The sequence below is a fragment of the Pan paniscus genome, chromosome 10, assembly GCF_029289425.2.
Source record: "Pan paniscus chromosome 10, NHGRI_mPanPan1-v2.0_pri, whole genome shotgun sequence".
Lineage (NCBI taxonomy): Eukaryota > Metazoa > Chordata > Mammalia > Primates > Hominidae > Pan > Pan paniscus.
The window spans coordinates 37,286,900-37,313,574 of NC_073259.2; the positions used below are offsets into that span (position 1 = coordinate 37,286,900).

Below are 26,675 nucleotides of genomic sequence, written 5' to 3' on the forward strand. Positions count from 1 at the left end.
GCCTCCAAAGTAGCTGGATTACAGGCACCTGCCACCACACCCTGATAATTTTTGTAGTTTTAGTAGAGACGGGGTTTCACCACGTTGGCCAGGCTGGTCTTGAACTCCTGATCTCAAATGATCTGCCCGCCTCGGCCTCCCAAAGTGCTGGGATTACAGGCATGAGCCACTGCACCCTGCCTATTTATTATCATTATTATTATTATTTGTTTTGTTTTGTTTTGTTTTTTGAGATGGAGTTTCACTCTGTCACCCAGGCTGGAGTGCAGAGGCGGGATCTTGGCTCACTGTAACCTCCGCCTCCTGGGTTAAAGCAATTCTCCCTGCCTCAGTCTCCTTAGTAGCTGGGATTACAGGCCCCCACCACCATGCCCGGCTTTTTGTATTTTTTAAGTAGAGATGGGGTTTCACCATGTTGGCCATGCTGATCTTGAACTCCTGACCTCAGGTGATCTGCCCACCTCAGCCTCCCAAAGTTCATTTCAGTTATTTGGACTACATGGAAATCCATTGTCTATTTTTTTTAAGACAGAAAGTTGGCAAAGTAGGAAGAAAACAGGATGTAGAACATAAGTAAATTTATGTTAATGTACACTAATGACATCTTTTCTCCTCTTCCTTCCATAACTACCACTAGGTAAATAAGAGACATAGGTGATCGTTAATGGTTGAACTAATAAAAACTTAAAGCATAATTGCTAGATGTACATCATAGAGTTATAGTGAGGATAAAAAAACATGGTAAGTGATGATGAGCATTTTTTCATGTGTGTTTTGGCTGCATAAATGTCTTTTGAGAAGTGTCTGTTCATATCTTTCGCCCACTTTTTGATGGGGTTGTTTGTTTTTTTCTTGTTAATTTGTTGGAGTTCATTGTAGATTCTGGATATTAGCCCTTTGTCAGATGAGTAGATTGCAAAAATTTTCTCCCATTCTGTAGGTTGCCTGTTCACTCTGATGGTAGTTTCTTTTGCTGTGCAGAAGCTCTTTAGTTTCATTCGATCCCATTTGTCAATTTTGGCTTTTGTTGCCATTGCTTTTGGTGTTTTAGACATGAAGTCCTTGCCCATGCCTATGTCCTGAATGGTATTGCCTAGGTTTTCTTCTAGGGTTTTTATGGTTTTAGGTCTAACATTTAAGTCTTTAATCCCTCCTGGCCACCAGAGAAATACAAATCAAAACCACAATGAGATACCATCTCACACCAGTTAGAATGGCGATCATTAACAAGTCAGGAAACAGCAGGTGCTGGAGAGGGTGTGGAGAAATAGGAACACTTTTACACCATTGATGGGACTGTAAACTAGTTCAACCATTGTGGAAGTCAGTGTGGCGATTCCTCAGGGATCTAGAACTAGAAATACCATTTGACCCAGCAATCCCATTACTGGGTATATACCCAAATGATTATAAATCATGCTGCTATAAAGACACATGCACATGTATGTTTATTGCGGCACTATACACAATAGCAAAGACTTGGAATCAACCCAAATGTCCAACAATGATAGACTGGATTAAGAAAATGTGACACACATACACCATGGAATACTATGCAGCCATAAAAAATGATGAGTCTATGTCCTTTGTAGGGACATGGATGAAGCTGGAAACCATCATTCTCAGTGAACGATCGCAAGGACAAAAAACCAAACACTGCATGTTCTCACTGATAGGTGGGAATTGAACAATGAGAACACATGGACACAGGAAGGGGAACATCACACATTGGGGCCTGTTGTGGGATGTGGGGAGGGGGGAGGGATAGCATTTGGAGATATACCTAATGTTAAATGATGAGTTACTGGGTGCACCACACCAACATGGCACATGTATACATATGTAACCTGCATGTTGTGCACATGTACCCTAGAACTTAAAGTATAATTAAAAAAAAAAACATGGTAAGTTGTGTAAAGCAGTTCTCCAACTTTAAAGTGCATGGGAATCACCTGGCGATCTTGTTAAAATGCAGATTCTGATTCAGTAAATCTTCAGTGGTGCCCAAGAATCTGCATTTATTATTTTTTTTTAAGAGAGAGGATCTTGCTCTGTTGCCCAGGCTGGAGTGGAGTGCAGTGGCACACTCATAGCTCAGTGCAGCCTGGAACTCTTGGGTTCAAGCAGACCTCCCAATTCAGCCTTCCAAGGATTCTGGATTTCTGGTAAGCTCCCAGTTGATCAGATGGTGCTGGTCTGTGGACCTCATTTTGAATAGCAATGATGTAAAGCACTTAGCTTGTTGCCTGGCACATCTTAGTCCAGTCTAAGTATGATAAATGTTATTAGTACCAGATAGTTTATGAGAGCCGAGAAGACCCTCTACCACCAAATGTCTTCCTCACCATATCTGAAAATACCTGCCTTTTTATTGTGTAACATCTTTTTAAAAGTTAGTACCTGTGGGAAGATTAATGAGTGAATTGGCTTAATCAGATTGCTGCCTTCCCAATTTGTCAGAAATTAGCACCAAGTGATTTGGAATTTTTTTTTTTTTTTTTTTTTTTTTTGAGACGGAGTTTTGCTCTTGTTGTCCAGGCTGGAGTACAATGGCGTGATCTCGGCTCACTGCAACCTCCACCACCCGGGTTCAAGCGATTCTCCTGCCTTAGTCTCCTGAGTAGCTGGGATTACAGGCACCCGCCACCATGCCCGGCTAATCTTTTTTGTATTTTTAGTAGAGACGGGGTTTCACCATGTTGGCCAGGCTGGTTTTGAGCTCCTGGCCTCAAGTGATCGGCCCGCCTCAGCCTCCCAAAGTGTTAGGATTACAGGCGTGAGCCACTGCACCCAGCCTAGAATTTTTTTTTTTTTTTTTTTGCCAGTTTTATTGAAGTACAATTTACATAACAATATAATTTGCCAGTTTTAAGTGTACAAATTTGCTGAGTTTTGACAAATGGAGACAGTTGTATAACCACTACCACAATCAGGATATAGACCATTTCTGTAACCCCAAAAAGTTCCCTCTTGCCCCTTCCATGGTCTAGAAATGTTAATGGGGGAAAAAGGAAGGTGATTTAGGAGTCAAAGTAGAGGAAGACTAATACGCTCTGGTTGCTTCAGTTTTGCCTAGAAAGCAGGAGATTAGAAAATCCCAGCTGACTTGGATGTGTATTTCATATCTTGTTCATTTAGGGTGACCCACTGGCTCCAGTTTGCCTGGGACTTTCCTAGTTTTAACACTCAAATTCCCATGTCCAGAGAACCCCACTGTGTCCCACAGGCGGATCAGTACAGTTGGTTGCCCTAGCTGTGATGTTCATGTCATTGTTCTTACACCTGAGAGTGCCATCTCATTTTAGAGTCACTTTTCTCGTGAGTAAGCACATAGTAGGCATTCAGTTGACTGAATGGGTGGACATGCAGGTAAACCCCAGATGGCTGCAGATTCCTGGCCTAGAGAACATGAGACTTGGGTTTTGGTGCCAGCTCTGCCAGGTTTGCAGTGGTGTGACCCTGGAAAAGTGGTTTTCTCACTCTAGATCTGTTTCCTCCACTGGTAAATAGGTGATATTTGTCACTTCTGCCTCTAGGATATGGATACTGCTCCACCTACACATAGCATTATGTTTTGATGTCACTTCCACTCAGCTTTCTCTCTTTTCCTTGCCCCCCTCCACCTTCAAATATATGTAGTAGATCAATAAATTATGTAAAGGCAGGTTGATAATAGAACTGCTGATGGGCCAGGCTTACGCAGAGTGCTTCTGTGAGAGCAATAGAGTTTGGACCTTGCACCAAGCAGCCATAGCTGAGAGTTGGAGAATCAAGTCTCTCTTCAGTTAAGTGTCTATAATTACCTAATTTGTTCTTTCTGCATGCCTGGGAGAGAGGATGGTAGGCAGAGGGGGCTTGCTGTTTTTAGGAATTTTCCTGGCTGGATGAAGGGGTACTTCTTATCTATCAGAGGGAGCTATTACATTAGCTCAGGGTCTTACTCAGTATCCTAGTGCTGACGAATTAAAATTAGAAACTTCAGAACTTGGGCTGCAACTTTTGGCAAACTTAGTTAGCTGCATTCTGTTCCTGGTTCTGCCATGCACTAGCATGGAACTGTGGGCACATTGTGTAACCTCTCTGAGTCTGGTGTTTGTCCCTAGTTTTCCATTTTAATGGAGTATCTGTATTGCCTTCCTCGGGGTGGTGCTATTCAGTGAGGCAATGCAAGGGGGAGTTCAGTGAAACTGGGACATCTATACACATGTGAGGTATTATTACTAATCACTTTAATCTTTGGGTCTCTATGATAGGGTCTGATTCATGGGGGAAGGGAAGTGGAGAATTTGGGGATTTTGTCTGCTTAGCTCTCCAAGTAATCTCATTAACATCCCCTGACTCCCGATAAGATAGGAAGAGTAGGTATGAGGGAGGTACTGTTTTTTTGCTAGGAAGACACTCTTTGTAAAGACGTGTCTCGCCATGTTGCCTAGGCTGGTCTTGAACTCCTGGGCTCAAGTGATCCTCCCGCCTTGGCCTCCCAAAGTGCTGGGAGTATAGGCATGAGCAACCGCACTTGGCCCTACCTGTCCTTGACAAAATTCCTGACTTCTCTTTGGGAAATATTTTCCTTGGCTATAAATTACATTCTTCCAGCTTTCATTTCCAAATTTGGGAGACAATGGAGCAAGAACCCTCCTTTAGTTAAGCCTCTCAGCTAACGCCAGCCAGATACCCTTTCCTACCTAGAGGGAGCTTGAGTGTCTCCCTCTGGGGCTTCAGGCCTGTGAAGGGTTAAGTGAGCCACACCCTCGGCAGGAACAGTCTGGACTTTGTGCTGATCAGCCATCTCCGGCCTCTCCTGGTTTGACTGGCACAGGGAGCCTGGGCTGGAAGAGGCAGCGAAAGGGAAAATCAGAAGAGTGGGCACTGGCAAGAGGAGGGCAGCCTTTTTCCCAGCTTCCTTGCACCATGGACAGCTCCCATTAAGCCACCTCTCCATCCTGGGGCCGGGACTCTTATGCCCCATTCCTGTCATATTGAGATTTCATCCACCATTCTCCAAGGACAGTGAAGTTATACCTTAGTTCCAGTGTTGGGTGAGTCCTGCCTTGACCTGTCACTGCTTCTCTTTAACACCTTGGGGTGCCCCATCTGGGGCCTGTTGCCTTTTTCCCTTCCCCACCCTCAACCAGTCACATTCCCACTCCCTTCAAATCCAAATCCAAAGAAGATGACTGCTCCCAACCCACCTTCTGCTTCTCACCCTTCCCTGCCAAGTTAGTTAAAAGACTTAGCTTTTTGTAAAATCTAGAAAATACAAAAATAGTATCTACTTCATGGGGATATTGTAAGCACTAAATGAATTAGTGTATGTACAGTGCTTAGAGCCCTGCCCAGTTCGTGGTAAATGCTGCATGATTCCTAGAGACTGCAATTATTGATATTCTTATTGCTTCCTCAGTTGTGTCCTTCTGGTAAGTGACAAGTGCTTTCTTTTCCTAGAGCTTGGGGAAAGCCAAGTGAAGGGAGAAGGAAGCCTGTGCCCCTTCTTGCCCCACTTCCATTCCTCCTTCCTCCGCTCCTCCACCCGGGTTCAGAGATGCAATAGCATAGGAGGATGTGTCTCTTTCATTCCTGTTCGGGAGTGGCATTGACCATTGTACTAATAATTCTGTCCTGTGCCTGGCCACTCTGCCTACTCAGTCTCACAGGAAAGACTGAGGAGGGCCGGGTTTCCTCCTTAGGGAACACCTGCCATGTGCCTACTGCATGGGGGCCAAGTCCCACCACCCTCCCTGTAGTTCCAACTCTGCTCCTCCTTGCCCACTCCCGCAAGAAGCTAGGTGTGTCCCTCTGGGGCAAAGTCCATGCCAGAAGTTTACAGGAGTGGGTGTAAAAGCTGGAGATGGAAAAATAGAGACAGACATGTAGCACATCCAGAGGTCCTGACAACTGCCTGTTTGTTGGGGAAGCAAACCCCACTTTCATTTTCTTTGGGAAATTCTAATCTCTTATGGAGGAATCCTGCCTCTATCCTCTATAATTCTGCCTTGTCCAGTTCCCATTTTAAAAATGAAGCTCACTGTAGCAATGACAGGGAAGGAGAGACCTTTGGAAGAACTTCTGAAATGGATATGGGTAGGTTGGGTGTCTTTAATAGGGGCTGTGAGAGGTAAGGTGTTGAGAAGAAGCACTGGGGGGAGATGGGGAGTCTGGACCCTGGCCAGGGCCCATTGTAGGAGAGAGAGGGCTTTCTGTACCTGGCGGCAGCACAAGTCTTTGCTTACACTTTCCTCCTCAGCCCTCTCTCCTTCAGTCACAACTCTGCTCCCCCAGTTGTAGCCCACTGGGTGCCTGCCTTCCCCTGGTGGTCAGAGGAAGGTGTTCCTTTTCCATCCCTGCCCCACCCCCACCAACTGTAACCCAGGCAGCAGAGGATCTCCCCCACCTCCTGCTGAGAGTTTCAGCCTCCCTATTAGCTTGAGCTGGTCCAGAGGCCTCTCCTAGGTTGGGGGCTCTCTTTAGGGCCAGGGTAGGAAGAGAGGAAGGCTCTTTTGGTCCTTCTGCCATCCTCCCCTCAAACAGTTACTGGCCCCTAAAGCTGAGTGGACATCAGCAAACTGTGCCCCTTATTCCCAGGATCAGTGGCCCCTCTGGACATGCCTCTCCTGGAAGGTTCTGTGGGGGTGGAGGATCTTGTCCTCCTGGAACCCTTGGTGGAGGAGTCACTGCTCAAGAATCTTCAGCTTCGCTATGAAAACAAGGAGATTTATGTGAGTGTCATATGGGTGCCTCTGGCTGTGGATATGTGGCTGGAGAGGTCACAGGCTCCCACCTCACCCTCAAGCTCATTCCCTTCACCTTCTTCCTGGCTCCAGACCTACATTGGGAATGTGGTGATCTCGGTGAATCCCTGTCAACAGCTTCCCATCTATGGGCCAGAGTTCATTGCCAAATATCAAGACTATACTTTCTATGAGCTGAAGCCCCATATGTGAGTAGGGGGACCAAGGGAAGGCTGACAGGGCCCCAGCTTCTTGACACTGAGTCATCCTAATTTCGTTTGTCCCTTCCCCTGAAGGGGCTTCTCCAGCTGCCCCTTCCTTCCCTGGCCTTCTGGAGGCCCCTTCCAAGGCCTGTCACATCTTGCCCAGTCTGCTCCAAGTAGAGAGAGTGGATGAACCTGCGTGCTGGAGATTGAGTGAAAGATGGTGTCTTGAACTGGTTTCACAATAGTCATTGCCCACTTCCTCCCCACAAGCTACGCATTGGCAAATGTGGCGTACCAGTCACTGAGGGACAGGGACCGAGACCAGTGTATCCTCATCACAGGCGAGAGTGGATCCGGGAAGACTGGTGAGGCCCCTGGCTGGGGGAACACATGGAGTCACCTCTGGAACTGCTTCCTTGTCTCTTTGCAAGCCAGACCTAGACCTGACCCTCCACCCCACAGAACTTCCTTTCCACTTTTTCTGACTCCAAGGGGTGGTGAGGCACTGGGGTGAAGCAAGTTAAGGAGGTGGGGGGATGGGCTAGTCCTGGGTGGAGACCCATGAGAGCGTTTCGCCTGCACAGAGGCCAGCAAGCTGGTGATGTCTTATGTGGCTGCCGTCTGTGGGAAAGGAGAGCAGGTGAACTCTGTGAAGGAGCAGCTGCTACAGTCTAACCCAGTGCTGGAGGGTGAGAATTCTGCTCTCTGCCCTCTCCACCCTCCATCTAACCCCCAGAATCACTGAGCCCTAGACCCTCTTCCCCAGTGCTGCAAAATCACCTCTCTTGTTCGGCCCAGAAAAATCTGAGATTGTCATGAGGACTGGAAGCCCTTCCTCCTTTCCCTTCTCTAGAGTTTCACTTCTCCCCTCCTCATCTCTGTAGCTTTTGGCAATGCCAAGACCATTCGCAACAACAATTCCTCCCGATTTGTGAGTAAATGTCTCCCCACCTGGGAAGAGAGGATGTGGGGGCTTAAGAGGGAGGAATGTGGCACAGACCCCTTCCAGGCAGGGTGGTGAGAAGAGGAAGAAGCTAAGTCTCTCTCTCTGGTCTCTCTCTGAAGGGAAAATACATGGATATTGAATTTGACTTCAAGGGATCCCCCCTCGGTGGTGTCATCACAAACTGTATGTGTCTCCCCAATTCCACTCACCTGTCTTCCACCTGCCTCCCATGGCCCTTTCTGCTAATCTGTTCCTGTAGAAAGGCAGAATGTTAGATGTCAAGGAGACTTCCCAACCACTAGGAATGCCGGCGGTGGGGGCATTCTCCAGTAGGGCTGGAGAAGCTACGGCATCTCCCAGGCCCTCAGGATATTATTTTTCTAATTCTCTGCCAGATCTGCTTGAGAAATCCCGAGTGGTGAAGCAGCTCAAAGGAGAAAGGAACTTCCATATCTTCTATCAGCTGCTGGCTGGAGCAGATGAACAGCTGCTGAGTATGTGCCTGCATGGGGAAAGTGTCCTCATGAGTGACACATGGCAAAGTCCCCAACCTCCATTCAGTCCCAGAACCCCTGTTCCCTCTGGGCCCCTACAGCCCTCTTCCCTTGAGCCTCCCAGATTTTCCTTGCTGCATTTCCCATTCTCAGCCTCACCCACTCATTGTTGGGAACAAATTCCTTTACCCCTGTGTTCTCTTCCTTTTCTGGGGTTTTATTGCCAGGGATATGCCTTCTTGCCTCTTAACTGTTCTCGTTCCTCTTTCCTGCCTGGGTTCTGCTTTCCCTGAGCTGGCTTCAAATATAAAACACTTATATCCATCTACTTTCCTTCCTACCTTCAACTTAAGGGGATTTAATTAAAGCAGGGAAGCAGGCAGAATGTTGTAAGTGTTCAGGAACTTTCAGTGAACTCTAGTTGAAGCTGTCCTGGGTCTACATCTGCCTTACCTAGGACCCTGTTCCTGATTTTCTTTTCATTCATTCATTCACTCATTCATTCATTCATTCATTCAACATCTCTTGAACACCTATGATCAAATATTATGCTAGCCTCTAGGGATACAGAGTTGAGTAAGACATGACCCTGTCCTCGAAGAACTTGTAGTCTTCTAGGGATAAGAGGTGTGTGAGCAGACCCATTGTAATATTGTGTGATCGGAGCCATCAGGCCTGTGCAGCTGGCTATAAGAGCAGAAGACCTAGAGCCCCTTGGCTTGGCCTGGGGAAGGGTCCATCACAGCCTGGATGCTGGACTGGCCTGAAGTGGCTCTGGGTGGGCATCACTGGAGTGTCTGGTGGACTTTAAGCCCTACTGGAGTTTGCCTCCCAATCTCCTCTCTGGCTGTGAGCACCGTGGGTGTCTGGCCCCTAAGAATGTCTCTTTGGTTTCTGGTGATTCTATGCTAGACCTGTGCTATCTCCTTTTCCACTCTTGGAGATCTCTATGATCTTCGGGAACCCCTGCAGATCTCATGCTCTTTCCTGGCTTAATAGTTTTGGTTATGTTCAACTTGTCTGCATCATGGGCATTTGTGTCTTGTTCTGGTTGGTCTGTCATCTATTGGTTTAAATCAACTCTAGATGAGGTCTCCCAGGTATCATCATCCCCAGACTTTCTGACTCATTCTCCCTCCAGATACCCCTCCTTAGCAGGCCCTTGTTTCAAACTTTGTGTGCTGGGGGAGCTGCCATTAGACTATAGTTTGAGGGATACTCCCTGATTTTCAGATCATTTGCATACCAGATAATTGACATCCCTCAAACTCCATGATTAACCGAATCCCTCCCATCCTAGGGAAACAGCTTTGATCACTCACTTGATTCATTTATTAAAAAGAGAAAATTTCCTGCATGCCAGAAAGGCACACAGAATATGCAGATGAGAAACACAGTCCCAACGCACAAGTTGCTCATTTATGGGAGAGACAGAAAAAAACAAAACCTAGCCCATATGATATGGGCTGGGATATAGATTCACCAGTGGGGAATGCAAGACAGCCATTTGGCTCAGGCCCTCAGCATCAGAGAAAACTTTTCAGAAGAGGTATCAGGGTCAGGGAACATGCTACCTGCCACTTTATTGGTGTTTGGTGTTCAAACAATGAATGAGCAACCCACGCCAAGAGTTGAGGCTGGGGGCAGGCAGGAGATATGCGCTTACCCTTCTCCCCTTACCTTCACCGTCCAGAGGCACCTGCGTAGGATGGAAGGGTTGCTTGTTTATTTTTATTGTTTAGAACCCTGAGGGTAGGGAGAAGAGTAAAATGAGGGTTTTGTTTCATAAAAGTTGGGGGAAAACCCAATCAATATGAGCATCAAAACCCTAAACACTACTTAAAAGTATACTTAAAAATTTAGTCTGTTAGGCCAAGTGACTCATGCCTGTAATCCCAGCACTTTGAGAGGCCAAGGCCGGTGGATTGCTTGAGTGCAGGAGTCAAGACCAGCCTGGCCAACATAGAGAAACCCCATCTCTACTAAAAATACCAAAATTAGCCAGGCGTGGTGGCATGCACCCATAGTCCCAGCTACACAGGAGGCTGAGGCATGAGAATCACTTGAACCTGGGAGGTGGAGCTTGCAGTGAGCTGAGATCGCACCACTGCCCTCCAGCCTGTGTGACAGAGTGAGACCCTGTCTCAACAACAACAAAAATTAGTCTATCATCACAGGAATTAATGATCCCAAAACAAAGGAGGCAGGGGAAGAACCCAAAACAAAAATGACTCCTTTGGATAAATGAATGAATCCATTAGGGTAAGGGCTGTGAGATGTCAAGGCTGGAGGGCTCCAGAGAGCCTGGGTACTAACCATCTTCCCCAACACTGGCCCTCCCAGAGGCCCTGAAGCTTGAGCGGGATACAACTGGCTATGCCTATCTGAATCATGAAGTATCCAGGGTGGATGGCATGGACGACGCCTCCAGCTTCAGGGCTGTACAGGTGGGTGCCCAGGGTGAGGCAGGCTTGGGCCCTTAGGTCATCCTCTATTCGCATTGGACTGGCACCAGCAGTTCAGCTTTTGATTTCTGCTTTCTGCCTAAGAGTGCAATGGCAGTGATTGGGTTCTCGGAGGAGGAGATTCGACAAGTGCTAGAGGTGACATCCATGGTGCTAAAGCTGGGGAACGTGTTGGTGGCTGATGAGTTCCAGGCCAATGGGATACCAGCAAGTGGCATCCGTGATGGGAGAGGTCTGCATCCCAGCCTGCTGGAGCTCCTACCCAGACCCTGAATTTCCTACTACAAGTCGTGTCCTTCTACCATCTCTAGCATAATTGATCTCACCCTGATGCAGTCCCACTCAGCCCACTCCTGAGTTCTCCCCTAAACAGACTCACTGAGAACTCCTGATGAAGCATATTGGAATGAGCTTTTGAAATTTGATATATCTAGGTCTGGAAATTCTCTGAGTCTGAGTTGATTCTTCTGCAGAATGGGGATAATCACACCTAATTCAGGAGATTTTCATGTTAAAGTAGATGATACATGCAAAATGCCCAGATCCCCTTTCTCCCGTCCCCCAACTCCCTGAGATTCCTCCAGGGCCATGTTCTGGGTTGGCTGCAATGACTTCTCCAGTGAGACCCCAGGACACCAGTGTCTCAGGCAGTTTCACTTATCAGATTGCACTCCCTCCCCTGAGAGAAAGCTGCCTCTAAGGACATGCTGTACTTTCTCATTACCCCAGGTGTTCGGGAGATTGGGGAGATGGTGGGCTTGAATTCAGAAGAAGTAGAGAGAGCTTTGTGCTCGAGGACCATGGAAACAGCCAAGGAAAAGGTGGTCACTGCACTGAATGTTATGCAGGTAAGGAGCTCACTGGAGTGGAGGGAGCTGTTTCGACCCTGTTCTGTGATGCCACCCTAATCAGCTGGGCCTCACCCACAGGCTCAGTATGCTCGGGACGCCCTGGCTAAGAACATCTACAGCCGCCTCTTTGACTGGATAGTGAATCGAATCAATGAGAGCATCAAGGCAAGTGGCCGCTCTCCTTTCTCCATGCTCTCCTGTCTGCCTCACCTTCCTGCCCTGTCACCAGCCCTATATCTTGGTTTCTGAGATGAGCAGAGTAGGGAGGATGATGGGGAGGGTACAGTTCCTTCTAACAGTGTGTTGTCATGGAAACATCACTGGCTTTTGAGTTAGACAATCTGGATATATCATCTACTTACTTAATTCAAAGTCATGTGGACTTTCAATTAAGTAAAAAGTCATGTGGACTTTCAATTTCACAAAGGTTCTGGGCCTCAGTGTCCTGATTTGGAAATGCCCACTAAGAAACACTAATATGCTGGGTGTGGTGGCCCATGCCTGTAATCCCAGGACTTTGGGAGGCTGAGGTGGGAGGATCACTTGAGCTCAGTAGTTCAAGACCAGTCTGGGCAATATAGTGAGACCCCAACTCTATATTTTATGAAAAAAAATAAGTTAAATAAAAAACTATTTAAGAAACACTAATGCATTCCTACCTGCTTCACAGGGTTTAATAAGGATCAGATAAATTATGTAAATAGTTACCATATGATACCACAATTCCCACTCCTAGGTATATACCCAAGAGAACTGAAATTAGATGTCCTCACTAAAATTTGTGCACAAATGTTCACAGAAGCCTTATTTGTAATAGCCAAAAAGTAGAAACAGCCCAAATGTCCATCAACTGATGAAGAGATTAACAAAATGTGGTATATCTTTACAAAAGAATGTTATTTGTCCATAAAAAGAATGAAGTACTGATACATGCTTCAAGATTGATGAGCCTGGAAAACATTATGCTGAGTGAAAGAAGCTAGTCACAAAAGACCACATTTTGTTTGATTCCATTCATATGAAATGTCCACAATAGGCAAATTCATAGAGATGGGAAGTAGATCAATGAATGCCAAGGGCTGGGGGGAGAGGGGTATGGGGAGTGACTAATAATGGGTATAGGATTTCTTTTGTGGGGTGATGAAAATGTTCTGAAATTAGGTAGTGGTGATGGTTGTACAACCTTTTGAATATACTAAAAAGCCACTGAATTGTACATGGTATGTGAATTATATTCAGTAAAGCTGTTATTAACAAATTATCCTCATGGAAGTGCCATCTATTTAGAAGCTATTACTGAAAGGTAGTAGAATAAGAAGGAATTTGAGTCTAGGCTTGGTAAGTACCTATCCTTCTGAAATTTGACTTTGTTATCTGTAAAATGGGAACAATAATACCTTATAAGGTTATGATAAATAAAGACATGAAATCTTTTGTAAAATGCTCTACAAATATAAGAGATGGTTATTGTCCTGAGAGGTTTTATTGTCTTTCTACCTGGTACCATCGGAGCACCATCCTGGAATCTATCTGTATCTTCCTTTTCCTCCTTTCCTCCCTCTTTGCTTGTTCTCTAGTATGTGGAGGAGGGAGAGTAAAATCACAACAATTCCTTTCCAGTTTGGCAAAGCTCTTGCTAGTTCTGTTTGCCCCCTACTCCAATCCCATCCGCTCCAGAAGGACCTGGCCTGGTGTGCAGAGGGGGCCTGTCCTCAGATTTGTCTTTCTCTCCTCTTCAGGTGGGCATCGGGGAAAAGAAGAAGGTAATGGGAGTCCTTGATATCTACGGTTTTGAGATATTAGAGGTGAGAGTGCCTCACCTCAGCACCCTGCTCCCCTAGGATTAGAGGTGGACAGGCTCACAGGGGGGATGTGAGGGAGGGGAGGTAGGACTGAGAGGGAGAAACAGTCTTGGAGTGAGCTCTCTGACCTGTGCTCCCTCTCTCAGGATAATAGCTTTGAGCAATTTGTGATCAACTACTGCAATGAGAAGCTGCAGCAGGTGTTCATAGAGATGACCCTGAAAGAAGAGCAAGAGGAATATAAGAGAGAAGTAAACCAAGTCTTTTCTACTTCCCCCTCTTAAACAACTTCTAGGCATATGCCAGAGCTTCCTTTCTCCTTGATCACAATTTTCTCTACATCGTCCCCAGATGGGAACACAGAGGACAAAATGTTTCCCTTGCATAGTAGATCATTCCAGCATTACCAAGTAGCCCTAATCCTCTGCTCTCCATTCTTCATTTCCCTGGCCTCCCAGGGTACATGTGTGGGAAGTCCTGACAAGAGGGAAGTGACAGCTGTGCTTGGCCTATGGCAGACTGTGAGCCAAATATAAAAGGACATTTCTTCTGGGTTTGGCCCAACCACATCTCTTTCTATGCCCTTCTCTAACATCTCAGAGTCCTTGGTCTCCCCCGGGCCCTAGCTAGAGTTGCTGTCCTTTCTTGTAACACCATGATCCCAGACTTCCTCACCAGAAGTACCCCATGGCTCCAATTTCTATGGCTAAGTGTTAGAAAAGCTCTCTGATTGAGCTCATTACCTTCAAAGTGTGAATGGCTGAGAGTCTCACTCATCAAAACCCTCCCAGGGATGTTCCCTTGTGAGCTCTCAGGAATAGGTTATAACAGAATTTCAGGCAATGTGGTCACAATGTGTGAAAAAGTTTTTTTAGTTGTTTTGTATGTTTTAATTTTAACGATTTAAATGATCAGATACATAATACATTCCCATGCTTCAAAATTCAAAAAGCTTAGAAAGTATATAAGGAAAGTTTCCCTCCTACTTCTGCCCCTAGCCTCCTAGTTCTCCTCCCCACCCAGAGGCAACCAACATGGGCTTCCTTCCAGAAGTCCTTACGCATATGCAAGCAAATTTGTAAATATATTTCCCCACAAAATCTATACAAATGGCAGTAAATACACTCTGTTCTGTACCTTATTGTCATCACGTAACGAGATCTTTCCATGTCAGTATGTAAGGATGCTTTTTTACAGCAACACAGTATTTTAAGAATATCATAATTCCTTTAACTGGTTGGGGAAGGTATTTGGGGGATGAAGTGGGAGGCAACTTAATTTAATTTTGTTTTCTTTAAAGACCTGTGATAGAGGGAGGAAAGAAAGACCTATGCTTCCCAGCCATACCTGAGAATGTCCCAGCCTGGAGCGTCTGACCCTTGGGTGGGATCAGGAGCTATCCTGTCTGTAGGCCTGATGCCCAGCAAATCCCCAAAGTAGAGAACGATTATCTTTGGGTCTTCTGCTTTTGTACCATTCTTGCTTTTCAAAACATTATATAGTCTCAAAGTCTCATGTAGATAAAGTGGTTCCTAAAGGGTAGTCCTGGACCAGCAGCATCAAAATCACCTGGAAACATGTTGGAAATGCAGATTCCAGGCCCACATCCCAGACCTGTTGAATCAGAAACTTGGGGAGTGGGACCCAGAAATCTGTATTTTAACAGCCCTGCAGGTGGTTGTGCTGCACACTCAAATTTGAGAATCACTGATGTAGATCTTTGAAGATGTATCAAATTAGCCTTGTTGTTTGATGATAAACTCTCACGTGCTGTGTTTTTATAGAGCACAGAGTAGTGTGGCCGCTGTTGCACATACACATGGATCCTTCCCCACTCCCACACAGGAAATCTCTATCCTAATCTTCACTCAACATGTTACACTTCCCTCTCCACCCTACACCACCTACAGGGATCTCTGCATTGTCTCACCCTCTCTCACAGCTGCTCCAATTCCTTCCGTGTGTCTGTCTACCCACCCCACAAATTCTCCACCAACCTTGGAGGGATGGGGACATAAATAGAAATCATACCAAGGACCCCTGTGAACTATGGGGCTTTCTGATGTCCTTTGTTGGGTGGGTGAAAGGCCAGATCTGGTGAGGTCTCTGGAGGCTTGTCTTGGATGTGTTCCCTGTAATTTGTTGTCTCCCCTGACCAGGGCATACCGTGGACAAAGGTGGACTACTTTGATAATGGCATCATTTGTAAGCTCATTGAGCATGTGAGTTGTCATTCTCTTATCTGTGGGACTTCCCCTTCCAGACTGCCTGAACATCCTTCCCCTGTCTCTCTCCCTGATTCCCCACTTGGTAGGGACAGTAAAGAGGGCAGAAGATAAGAGTGGAGAAAGGGGGCAGCAATGAGAACGTGGACATCTCGGAGGACCAGATTTAGGTTGGGCTTCTTTTGTTCCCCCGGCCCAGAATCAGCGAGGTATCCTGGCCATGTTGGATGAGGAGTGCCTGCGGCCTGGGGTGGTCAGTGACTCCACTTTCCTAGCAAAGCTGAACCAGCTCTTCTCCAAGCATGGCCACTACGAGAGCAAAGTCACCCAGAATGCCCAGCGTCAGTATGACCACACCATGGGCCTCAGCTGCTTCCGCATCTGCCACTATGCGGGCAAGGTGAAATGGCAGGGCTGGAGGGCAGAGATTAGGGCTCAGGCCCAGACTGAAGTCAATGGGGGAGGAACCCGGGGAAGGTGAGAGTCTGGAATACTTCACAATGAGACTGGGAGGGCCAAGTGCTGGGACAAGGTTGTGGGGTCTCCAAACCAATAGCTGCTCCTTTACAGGTGACATACAACGTGACCAGCTTTATTGACAAGAATAATGACCTACTCTTCCGAGACCTGTCACAGGCCATGTGGAAGGCCCAGCACCCCCTCCTTCGGTCCTTGTTTCCTGAGGGCAATCCTAAGCAGGCATCTCTCAAACGCCCCCCGACTGCTGGGGCCCAGTTCAAGAGTTCTGTGGCCATCCTCATGAAGAATCTGTATTCCAAGAGCCCCAACTACATCAGGTGACATGCTGGCATGCAGGGCAACATGCTACATATGTGATGGCACGTGCAGGGTCCATGCGCTGTAGAACATGTCCATGTGGGGGCGTTTCTGGAATAAGGATGTCAGAGGTCCTTTCCTCACAGAAAACAGTCAGATAAGGAGCTGAGAATCCCACAGGGGGAGAGCATCAGATTCGATAGGGAATACATAGAAGTGAGTGAAACTGGGGAGGCCAGCGTGTCTACTTTCTTTGAAACTTTTCAGTGAAGTGGATCGTGTGCAGCATAGGGGAATATGATGGGTTACACTGGCAATGATGTCAGCTCCTGAAGCCTGTGCCTTACCCCACCTCCCACCAGGTGCATAAAGCCCAATGAGCATCAGCAGCGAGGTCAGTTCTCTTCAGACCTGGTGGCAACCCAGGCTCGGTACCTGGGACTGCTGGAGAACGTACGGGTGCGACGGGCAGGCTATGCCCACCGCCAGGGTTATGGGCCCTTCCTGGAAAGGTACCGATTGCTGAGCCGGAGCACCTGGCCTCACTGGAATGGGGGAGACCGGTAAGACCCCATGGGGAGACTGGGCATCAGGAAAGGGCAGTGCAGGAAACGTCTCTGGGGGAAGAGACCTGGAGGTGCAGTGCACATCTGCTGAAGCTGGGTGAATGGATACTTTGAGAAATGAATTGAATGATCACTTCTTGGAGGCTGAAAGGATTAGGGGAAAGGTGGAAGAGGACTCTCTCCTGAGATACCCCTCTGCAGCTTTCTGTCATCTGCTTCCATAGGGAAGGTGTTGAGAAGGTCCTGGGGGAGCTGAGCATGTCCTCGGGGGAGCTGGCCTTTGGCAAGACAAAGATCTTCATTAGAAGCCCCAAGACTGTGAGTTAGAGAGTGCACTAGCATTTGGTGAGGGTAGAAGGTGGAAGAGCCCACCTGAGAAAGGCTGGAGGGGGAGGGAGCGTGTATAACCTGGAATGGATCACTGTCCAGTGGATGGGAAGCTTCCTGTCTGCAGGAACCGTATCCCTGGGAATTGAACTCTTGGGTTCCTACACTGCCCTGAGCCTGGGGAGCTTGGTGCTGCATGGCTCTAAGTGCCTTTGCCTGAGGCAGAGCCCTTGAGGGTTGGGGTGATCAACATCTAGCTTACTGCCTGCTACAAAGTTAGAGTTAAGTAGATACTTGTTTACTGAATGAATAAATGAGCGAACTAAGAAGACAAAGGAATGATCAAATAAGGCCTGGTTGGGAAGCCTCAGTACTGTGGGGTATAGGAGAGGACAGCACTGTTCCCCTAAGCCAGTCTCTCTGTCACCCCCTTCCACCTCTCCACAGCTTTTCTACCTTGAAGAACAGAGGCGCCTGAGACTCCAGCAGCTGGCCACACTCATACAGAAGATTTACCGAGGCTGGCGCTGCCGCACCCACTACCAACTGATGCGAAAGAGTCAGATCCTCATCTCCTCTTGGTTTCGGGGAAACATGGTATGGTCATCCCCAAAGTCCCACTCTGTTCACTCTAATAGGGAAGATGGAAGGTGGCTCAGGAGGTACCATTTTTCTAACAACTCCTATGTTTTCTACAGCAAAAGAAATGCTATGGGAAGATAAAGGCATCCGTGTTATTGATCCAGGCTTTTGTGAGAGGGTGGAAGGTAATGGAGAGTGGAAGAGAGGTTTCCTCACATTGTTTCTCCTGGATTGTGTCACCTGCTGGCTAGAGCAGCAGAGAGCTAGTCCTGCCTGCACCCAGGCCGCACCTCTGTGTATCAGCCCGTCCATGTGTGGGTGGGTGTCTGGGAGTGAGAGGCCTGTAGGGGAGACCTGTAGAGGTGTCTGGGTGGGTAGATGCCTAACTTGGCAGCAGAACTTTGCCTTCTGCTCTAAGTGTCCTCACTGCCAACTTGTCTGATTTTACTTCCAACTTCCAGCTACAGTCTCAGCTCTTTATCTTACTCAGGTCTTTGCGTGGTTGAAAAATAGTACAACCTCTTCTAGAATCTGCCTATCTTCACTTTGGCTCCTTTCTTGTGCTTTTCTGCCAGGCCCGAAAGAATTATCGCAAATATTTCCGGTCAGAGGCTGCCCTCACCTTGGCAGATTTCATCTACAAGAGCATGGTAAGTGGTAGGGGTTAGGGTGGATGTTAGGGATGGAGCAGGGAGGCACAGGTTTGGGAGAGGGGTTTGAGAAGAGGCAACCCAAAGCTTTCCCCCAAGAGTTTCCTCAGTCTGCATGTACTTAAGTCCTAGGAGAAGAGGGCAGCTACCTGCAGGGACCAGGCCCCAGTGCCTTGGACTCGGGGGCAGAATCAGATAGCATTTTGGCATGAGTGGACAATCCAGGCAACCTTGTGGCAGGAAGGGGTCTCAGCACACCCACCATCTGGTCTATGGTCAAATAGCCTTGTGAAGAGCCTGGGGCTGGATGTTTAACAACTGTTGAAGAGGCTAAGCCTCATTGAAGAGTAGAGTGATCCACACATTAACTAGCTCAACCTCCCAAGATCCATTTTAGGGTTGGGGTGAGAGTAGGTGAATTGTATCTTCCTTCTACTTCCTTTGAAACTATTGTCAGCAAGTCAGAAAGTAAATCTCAGGAAGGACCTATCCTAATTCTGGAGGACGTGGGTCAGGCTGGATGGGAAGACCCACCTGGAAGGCCTACACATTCAAACTTACAGACAGCTCCCAGGGGGAGAAAAACAGGGACAGAGAAGAGTAACTTCTGGAGACTTCAGTCAGATAGCAATAGTGCTTCTGAGAAGTGTCAGGGAGGAAACCAGGGAGGGAGAAGCACTTCCAATGAAGCCTTGGGAAAGGCCAGAGAGAAGGAGGAAGAGCATGGGATCTTGGACAGAGGCTGGAGCAAATTGGTAACTGACCTCCGCTGATTGGGTTTTTGACCATAGTTAGGACCCTGACTGTGCTCATTCAGACATAAGACATGTTTGCTTGCAGCCCCTCTTTGTTGTTTGAGAGTCTGGATCCCTCAGCTCAAGAGAGGAATGGGGGCTCTGAAGCTCTGGACCTCTTTTTTGCCTTCCTGAGCCTTCATTTGCTCGTCTTCTTCCCCTTCCCAGGGAAGTTCCATCTTCCAGGTCTCTTCAGTTGCCTGATCACCTCTTGTGCTGGTGCCAGAGTGTCTGCCTTCCCACCATACATGCTTCTTGCTACACACCTGAGACTTGTAATCTGATTTTGCTGTTATCTCCTGACTGCCCTTCTTCTTTCTTTTCTTTCATCTGTATATTGTCAGGCAGCTACTAATTGTCAACCCAGAAGCTGCTGGGTTTAGACCAGGGTCTCAATAAATCACACCCTCACAGAAGCCTGCGGGCACTGGGCACTGATTCCCCCAGTGTTTCTGACTATTCCAGTTTGCCACTGCCTTGACTGTAACTAATGCTAGTATCCATTATCATTTTTTTTATTTTTATTTATTTATTTATTTATTTATTTATTGAGACAGAGTTTCACTCTTGTCGCCCAGGCTGGAGTACAATGGCGCGATCTCAGCTCACTGCAACCTCCGCCTCCCAGGTTCAAGTGATTATCCTGCCTCAGCCTCCTGAGCTGGGATTACAGGCATGCGCCACCATGCCCAGCTAATTTTTGTATTTTTAGTAGAGACAGAGTTTCACCATGTTGGCCAGGCTGGTCTTGAACTCCTGACCTCAAGTGACTCGCCCATCTCGGCCTCCCAAAGTGCTAGGATTACAGGTGTGAGCCACTGCGCCCAGCCTATTTCTTTTTTGAGATGGAATCTTGCTCTGTCGCCCAGGCTGGAATGCAGTAAGCATGATCTCGGCTCACTGCAACCTCCATCTCCCGGGCTCAAGCCATCCTTCAGCCTCGGCCTCCCCAGTAGCTGAGACCACAGGCACATGCCACCATGCCTGGCTAATTTTTTGTATTTTTGGTAAAGATGTGGTTTCACCATGTTGCCCAGGCTGGTCTCAAACTCCTGAGCTCAAGTGATTCACTCGCCTTGGCCTCCCAAAGTGCTAGGATTACAGGTGTGAGCCACTGCACCCAGCCTTACCCATTATCTTTTGAACATCTACTATGCATTAAGCTCTTTACATGCATTAACTCTAATACTTTCAATAACCCTGTGAGGTAGGCTCTTTTCTTTCTCCCATTTTGTAGTTAAAAAGCCAAGGCTCGGAGAGGTTAAATAACTTGCCGGGGTTCCACAGCTGTAAGTGGTAAAGCTGGGTTACAAACTATTTGACTCTAGAGCTTTTAACCACTGCCTAAGACTGCCCCTCATCAATAGAGGCTTGGGCAACCCATGGCCCTAGGCAGACCTGGGGGTAGGAGGGCTGCATAGGAAAGGGCAGAACTTTCTAGTTCTAGAACAAACAATAAAAAGAAGAAAGCCTTCAGAGGCTCCACATTAATTGGAACAAAGGGGATTATGACAGATGCTTAGGCATGTTTGTTGAATTATTAATAAATAAAATCAGACTAGGGACTGGGGACTCCAGTCTTGGAGGCCTTCACAGGCCCAGATCCCAAACCCACCAAACCCACTAGACCTGCGGTGGAAGCTACAATGAGCTTGGATAGTTCCTGCAGTTAACAGCAATATACTATGTATTCTGCCTCTTTCTATTTTAATTTTTTAACCTGATATCTTAGTAAAACTTTTTCATAAAAATTCCAGACATTTGGAAGTGCCAAAAATCAAGTCATTTTTTATATCTTCAGTAATTCTGTGCCATAAACAAACAGATTGCTAGGTGCTCTATGGGATGTAAAACCTTGGCCAGGCAAGGTGACTCACTCCTGTAATCCTAGCACTTTGGGAGGCTGAGGCGGGAATATTGCTTGAGCCCAGGAATTTGTGACCAGTCTGGGCAACATAGTGAGACCTAGACTCTACAAAAAAAATTTAAAAATTAGGTGGGTGTGGTGGCTCATACCTGTAGTCCCAGCTACTTGGAAGGCTGAGGTGGGAGGATCGCTTGAGCCCGGGAGGCGGGCAAGGCTGCAGTGAGCTGTGATGGTGGCACTGCACTCCAGCCTGGGCGACAGAGCAAAACCCTGTCTCAAAAAAAGAGGCAAAAACAAAAACTTAAGAATCCTTGTTCTAGATTGGGGCAGACTAAAGAGTCAGTTGCCATGGATGAAGCTTAATTGGATCCTGGAAAAGGAAAAATAAAGCTTCAAAGGACATGTTTAGAAGTTTATAAAGGACATGTAGAGAAATCTGAGAGTGGATCGCTGTTGGATGAGTGATGTTGATTTTCTTAGGTGTGGTGATGGAGTTATGATTGTGTAAGAGAATGTTCCAGTTCTTGGGAGAGGCATGCTGACATTTTAGGGTAAAATGTCATGATATCTATAACCTACTTTAGGATGGTAGGGTAGCAAGGATTTGTGTAAATGTGTATATGCATGTATTTATATGCACACATATGTGTGTGTTAGAGCACACAGATAGTGCAAGGTGTTAACATTATCAGTTGGTGCATTTAGATGAGGAACATACAGTATACAGATGTTAATTGTATCTTTTTTCAACTTTTCTGTAAGTTAAAAAAACTTTCAAAATAATAAGCTGTATTGAATTTTTAAAACATCATATTATGCTATTCTTCTGTATAAATTCTCCAATGGTGTTCCATTTCACTCCTTACCACAGCCTACAAGACCCATCATGATCTGCCCCGACCTACTCTCTGATCCTCTCTCTTCCTGCTTAAGTGATTCTGGCCACCCTTTTTTTTTTCTTCTTTTTTAGACAGTCTTGCTCTGTCACCCAAGCTGGAGTGCAGTGGTGCGATCTTGGCTCACTGCAACCTCCACCTCCCGGGTTCAAGCGATTCTCCTGTCTCAACCTCTAGAGTAGCTGGGATTACAGGCATGCGCCACCATGCCCAGCTAATTTTTGCTCACCCTGGCTTTTTAATGTCTCTGGAATATGCTGCCACTCATTCCTGCCTCAGGGTCTACTTCTTTGCATCACAGCAGATGCCATTATCTGACATCACACTATATATTTATTTGCTTGTGTAGTTGGTCCCCTTCTCCACCCTACAGTAGAATGTAAGTCCAGTGAAAATGAAGACTTTGTTCACTGTTATGTCCCAGTACCTAGAACAGTTCCAGGCACTAAGTAGACACTCAATAAATGTTGACTAGTGAAAAAAAATGTGAGACCTGGGATCCTGCCTTATAAGGACTCAGTGTCTAGAAAAGGGAGCTGTTTTCCATGCAAATAACTATAGTACAAAGACGAGTGTAGGCAAATTGCTATGGGGCTTCAAAGAAAGGAGAGGCAATCCGGGGCTTGGGGAATCAGGGAGGGCTTTGAGCTGATCTCCCAGGTTGGCAGAGTTGAGTCAAGAGAGCATTGAGAGCTAAGGCACACAGTGATCACGCATGGGCTGGGTAGGGGCATGGGAAAGAGTCCTGTCCGGGTGGTGTGCCCAGGGAATGCAGGGGTCCTGCGACATGAGGCTGGGCTCTAAGTGTCAGGGAGGAAACCCAGGAGAGAAAAGCACTTCCAGTGAAACCTTGGGAAAGGCCAGAGAGAAGGAGGAAGAGCATGGGATCTTGGACAGAGGCTGGAGCAAATTGTAACTGACCTCCGCTGATTGGATTTTTGACCGTGGTTAGGACCCTGACTATTGCTCATTCAGACATGAGACACATTTGCTTACAGCCCCTCTTTGTTGTTCGAGGGTCTGGATCCCTCAGCTTAAGAGAGGAATGGGGGCTCTGAAGCTCTGGGCCTCTTCATTGTCTCCCTGAATTCATTTGCTCTTTCTCCTTTGCTCCTTTATTTGCTCCTTCTTCCTTTGAATGGAGGCTGACATGTTTGGACTTGACTGATTTGAGAGGAGGGGAAATTTGGTACCTAGCCAACAGCTGACACAGACAGTGGCTGCCACCTGTAGGCAATTGTGAACAGAAGGAATAGAAAGCTACAGGAGCAAAACTTTGAGACCAGCTTTCATATTGGTTCCTCTTATCTCACTGCCCTGGGTAGCAGGTCTCTGGTTGGAACTAATCGTTCTCTCCCTCCAGTCTCCTATTCATGCTCTTACCTCCCGGCCTCAAGCCTGCACCTCTTGCTGAAAAAGATCCAAGAGGTGACTCCCTTCCATCTCTTCAGCTCCACCCCTTGCTTCTCACTGTGGGTTAACTTCCTCCTTTGAAGTGGCAGGATCTGGGTGCCAGTTTGCCTGTCAGGAAGTGTTTCTTATCACTCCACTCCCAATCCCCCTGGTCCCAAACTAGGTACAGAAATTCCTACTGGGGCTGAAGAACAATTTGCCATCCACAAACGTCTTAGACAAGACATGGCCAGCCGCCCCCTACAAGTGCCTCAGCACAGCAAATCAGGAGCTGCAGCAGCTCTTCTACCAGTGGAAGGCAAGTGGAGCCCAGGCACCCCTCCTCTCATTTCGTCTTTTTTTTCCCTCCCCCTGATTTTCCTCTTTTGCCTCCCTCTTCTATTTTTTTCCCGTTAAAAAAATTGTGGTAAAATATACATAACATACAATCTACCATTTTAACGGTGTTTAAGTGTATAGTTCAGTGGCATGAGCGACATTCATGTTGTTCTGCAGCCATCACTGCCATCCATCTCCATATGCGTTTTTCATCACCCCAAACTGAAACTCTGTACCCATTAAGCAATAACCCCCTATTCTCCCATTCCCCTAGCCCCTGATATCTTATAATCTACTTTCTGTTTCTATGAATTTCACTTTTCCAAGTGCCTCATATAAGTGGGAATCGTATAATATTTGTCCTTTTGTGTCTGGCTTATTTCACTTAGCATAAAGTAATTTGTTCTTTTATTCAGGAAATGCTTATTGAGCACCTGTCTGGGGCTAAGCCTTGCCCTGAGAGCTGAGCATAGAGCCCTCCTGGTGCTTTTATTTGATGGTGTCCATTCCCTCCTCCAGCCTCCCTCAGTTCTCGCACTCCTCCTCAATGGTCCTCCAGCCCCGGCCTCTCCCTGAGGTGTCTAGTGCCTGTCCTTTTTCCTCAGTCTCTCTCCTCTCCTAGTGTCTTCTAGTCAATATTTCTCACCTCCCTTCCCAGCCCTGCCTCCCACTCTATGATTTTAGCTCCTGTCCCTCCTTCCTCACAGTGCAAGAGGTTCCGGGATCAGCTGTCCCCGAAGCAGGTAGAGATCCTGAGGGAAAAGCTCTGTGCCAGTGAACTGTTCAAGGGCAAGAAGGCTTCATATCCCCAGAGGTGAGGGCCTCCCAGACCCTGCACAGCCAGTTCCATCACGCAGCAGTTCTCAAACTTGAGCGTGCCTTAGAATCACCTGGCAGAATTGTCACCCCCAGGTGCTGTGTCCCTCCTCAGAGTCTCTGATCCAGCAGGTCTTGGGGTGGGGACCAAAATTTGCCTTTCTAACAACTCCCCAGGTGGTGCTGATGTCTTGGTCCTGGACTGTGCTCTGTGGACACTGACAGAGGATACGTGGATGTGGGGGAAGGGCCCGGGAGGACTAGGATGGGAACTCTGGGGGTGGGGAAGAGGCCTCTGGGCCTTGTCGCGCTGCACACCTCCCATGTGTTCTCAGTGTCCCCATTCCATTCTGTGGTGACTACATTGGGCTGCAAGGGAACCCCAAGCTGCAGAAGCTGAAAGGCGGGGAGGAGGGGCCTGTTCTGATGGCAGAGGCCGTGAAGAAGGTCAATCGTGGCAATGGCAAGGTAAGGGCCTGCAGGCTGAACTCCTCCCGCAGCTAGTGCAGAGCTGTGGGCTGGCATCTGGACAGCGGATGGCAGGCTGTGTTTGCGCCCTGCCAGGTGGAGTGGGGGCAATTAATCCTGCCTTTCCTCACACTTGCCTTTTCCGTCCCTAGACTTCTTCTCGGATTCTCCTCCTGACCAAGGGCCATGTGATTCTCACAGACACCAAGAAGTCCCAGGCCAAAATTGTCATTGGGCTAGACAATGTGGCTGGGGTGTCAGTCACCAGCCTCAAGGATGGGCTCTTTAGCTTGCATCTGAGTGAGGTATCAGAGCTGGGTGGGGCAGGCCTTGGACTGGAGAAGGTGGTATGCATCCCAGGGCTGGGGCAGGCTGGAGGTGATGGGGACCAGACCTTTCGCTCTGGGCCTTTGATGTCCCTCAGGTGCTCCTGAAGAGAAAAAATGAATCCCTTTCCTGCTATTTTTCCCTCTTCCTAAGATGTCATCGGTGGGCTCCAAGGGGGACTTCCTGCTGGTCAGCGAGCATGTGATTGAACTGCTGACCAAAATGTACCGGGCTGTGCTGGATGCCACGCAGAGGCAGCTTACAGTCACCGTGACTGAGAAGTGAGGCCATGAACTGGGGGTGAGGGGCGGCTTACGGTAGATGGCCAGGCTGATGGTCATCGTGACCAGGATCAGAAAGCGAAGCATGTAGGGCAGTGCAGGCTGGGGCTTGGAGGTGTTTCTCAGGCCCCCACCCAGGTTCTCTGGGGCCTCAAGTCTTCTGACTCGCATGATGGGGGGGCCATCATGGAAATGCGGGAGTCGGGGTGAGGGGATGGGCACTAGACTTGGTTTTCTGTTCCCTCTCCAGGTTCTCAGTGAGGTTCAAGGAGAACAGTGTGGCTGTCAAGGTCGTCCAGGGCCCTGCAGGTGGTGACAACAGCAAGCTACGCTACAAAAAAAAGGGGAGTCATTGCTTGGAGGTGACTGTGCAGTGAGGAGGGGGAACCTTGCAGAGACGGCAGTTGCTTCCTCCTGAACCAGCACTAATTCCCCTCTGCCCTCCTGTGTGGGAGGATCTCTGACCCCTCTGATCGTGGCGCATGGCTTGGGGATTAAACTACCCTTGAAGAGGACCCTTGTCCCAAACCCTTCTTGTTCTCTCCTCCAAAAGTAGCTTCCTCCAACCCGCAGCCTCTCTGCTCACTAATAAAACATGTGGCTTGGAAAGGTTCAGTCAGGGTGGGTGGGTCCCTGTTCCCCCTATCTTTTCACCCAGGTGTACTTAGAACCCTGCCCCCATGCCCTTTTTCCTCCTCAAGCTCCTTGGAGCCAGCTAGTGAGGTAATAAGAAAGGAAAAGAAGGAAAATTGTCTCCGGGCTCCTTGACCGGCTGAGCTCTGGGGGGGTGTTTAGAGAGACTGCGGTGGGTGGAGGGGCTGCGGGGGGAGTTAAGGATGGGGCTCAGGTCGCAGGTGGCCAGTGGACTGATTCATT

General features: G+C 47.8%; 1 protein-coding gene across 1 annotated transcript; it reads left to right on the top strand.

The window, feature by feature from the left end:
- Nucleotides 1-6,582: 6,582 nt before the first annotated feature.
- Nucleotides 6,583-26,414, top strand: MYO1A (myosin IA). Its single transcript, XM_034934999.3, has 27 exons — nt 6,583-6,716; nt 6,822-6,937; nt 7,205-7,299; nt 7,519-7,623; nt 7,819-7,865; nt 8,000-8,063; nt 8,276-8,374; nt 10,718-10,821; nt 10,924-11,071; nt 11,569-11,687; nt 11,769-11,855; nt 13,430-13,495; nt 13,639-13,743; nt 15,652-15,714; nt 15,917-16,117; nt 16,288-16,514; nt 16,857-17,057; nt 17,285-17,378; nt 17,835-17,984; nt 18,086-18,154; nt 18,545-18,619; nt 23,753-23,887; nt 24,615-24,721; nt 25,059-25,191; nt 25,344-25,496; nt 25,672-25,799; nt 26,050-26,414. Exons 1-27 carry the CDS (start codon nt 6,603-6,605, stop codon nt 26,174-26,176), a joined length of 3,132 nt encoding a protein of 1,043 aa, XP_034790890.1. The 5' UTR covers nt 6,583-6,602; the 3' UTR covers nt 26,177-26,414.
- The last annotated feature ends 261 nt before the right edge of the window (nt 26,415-26,675 follow it).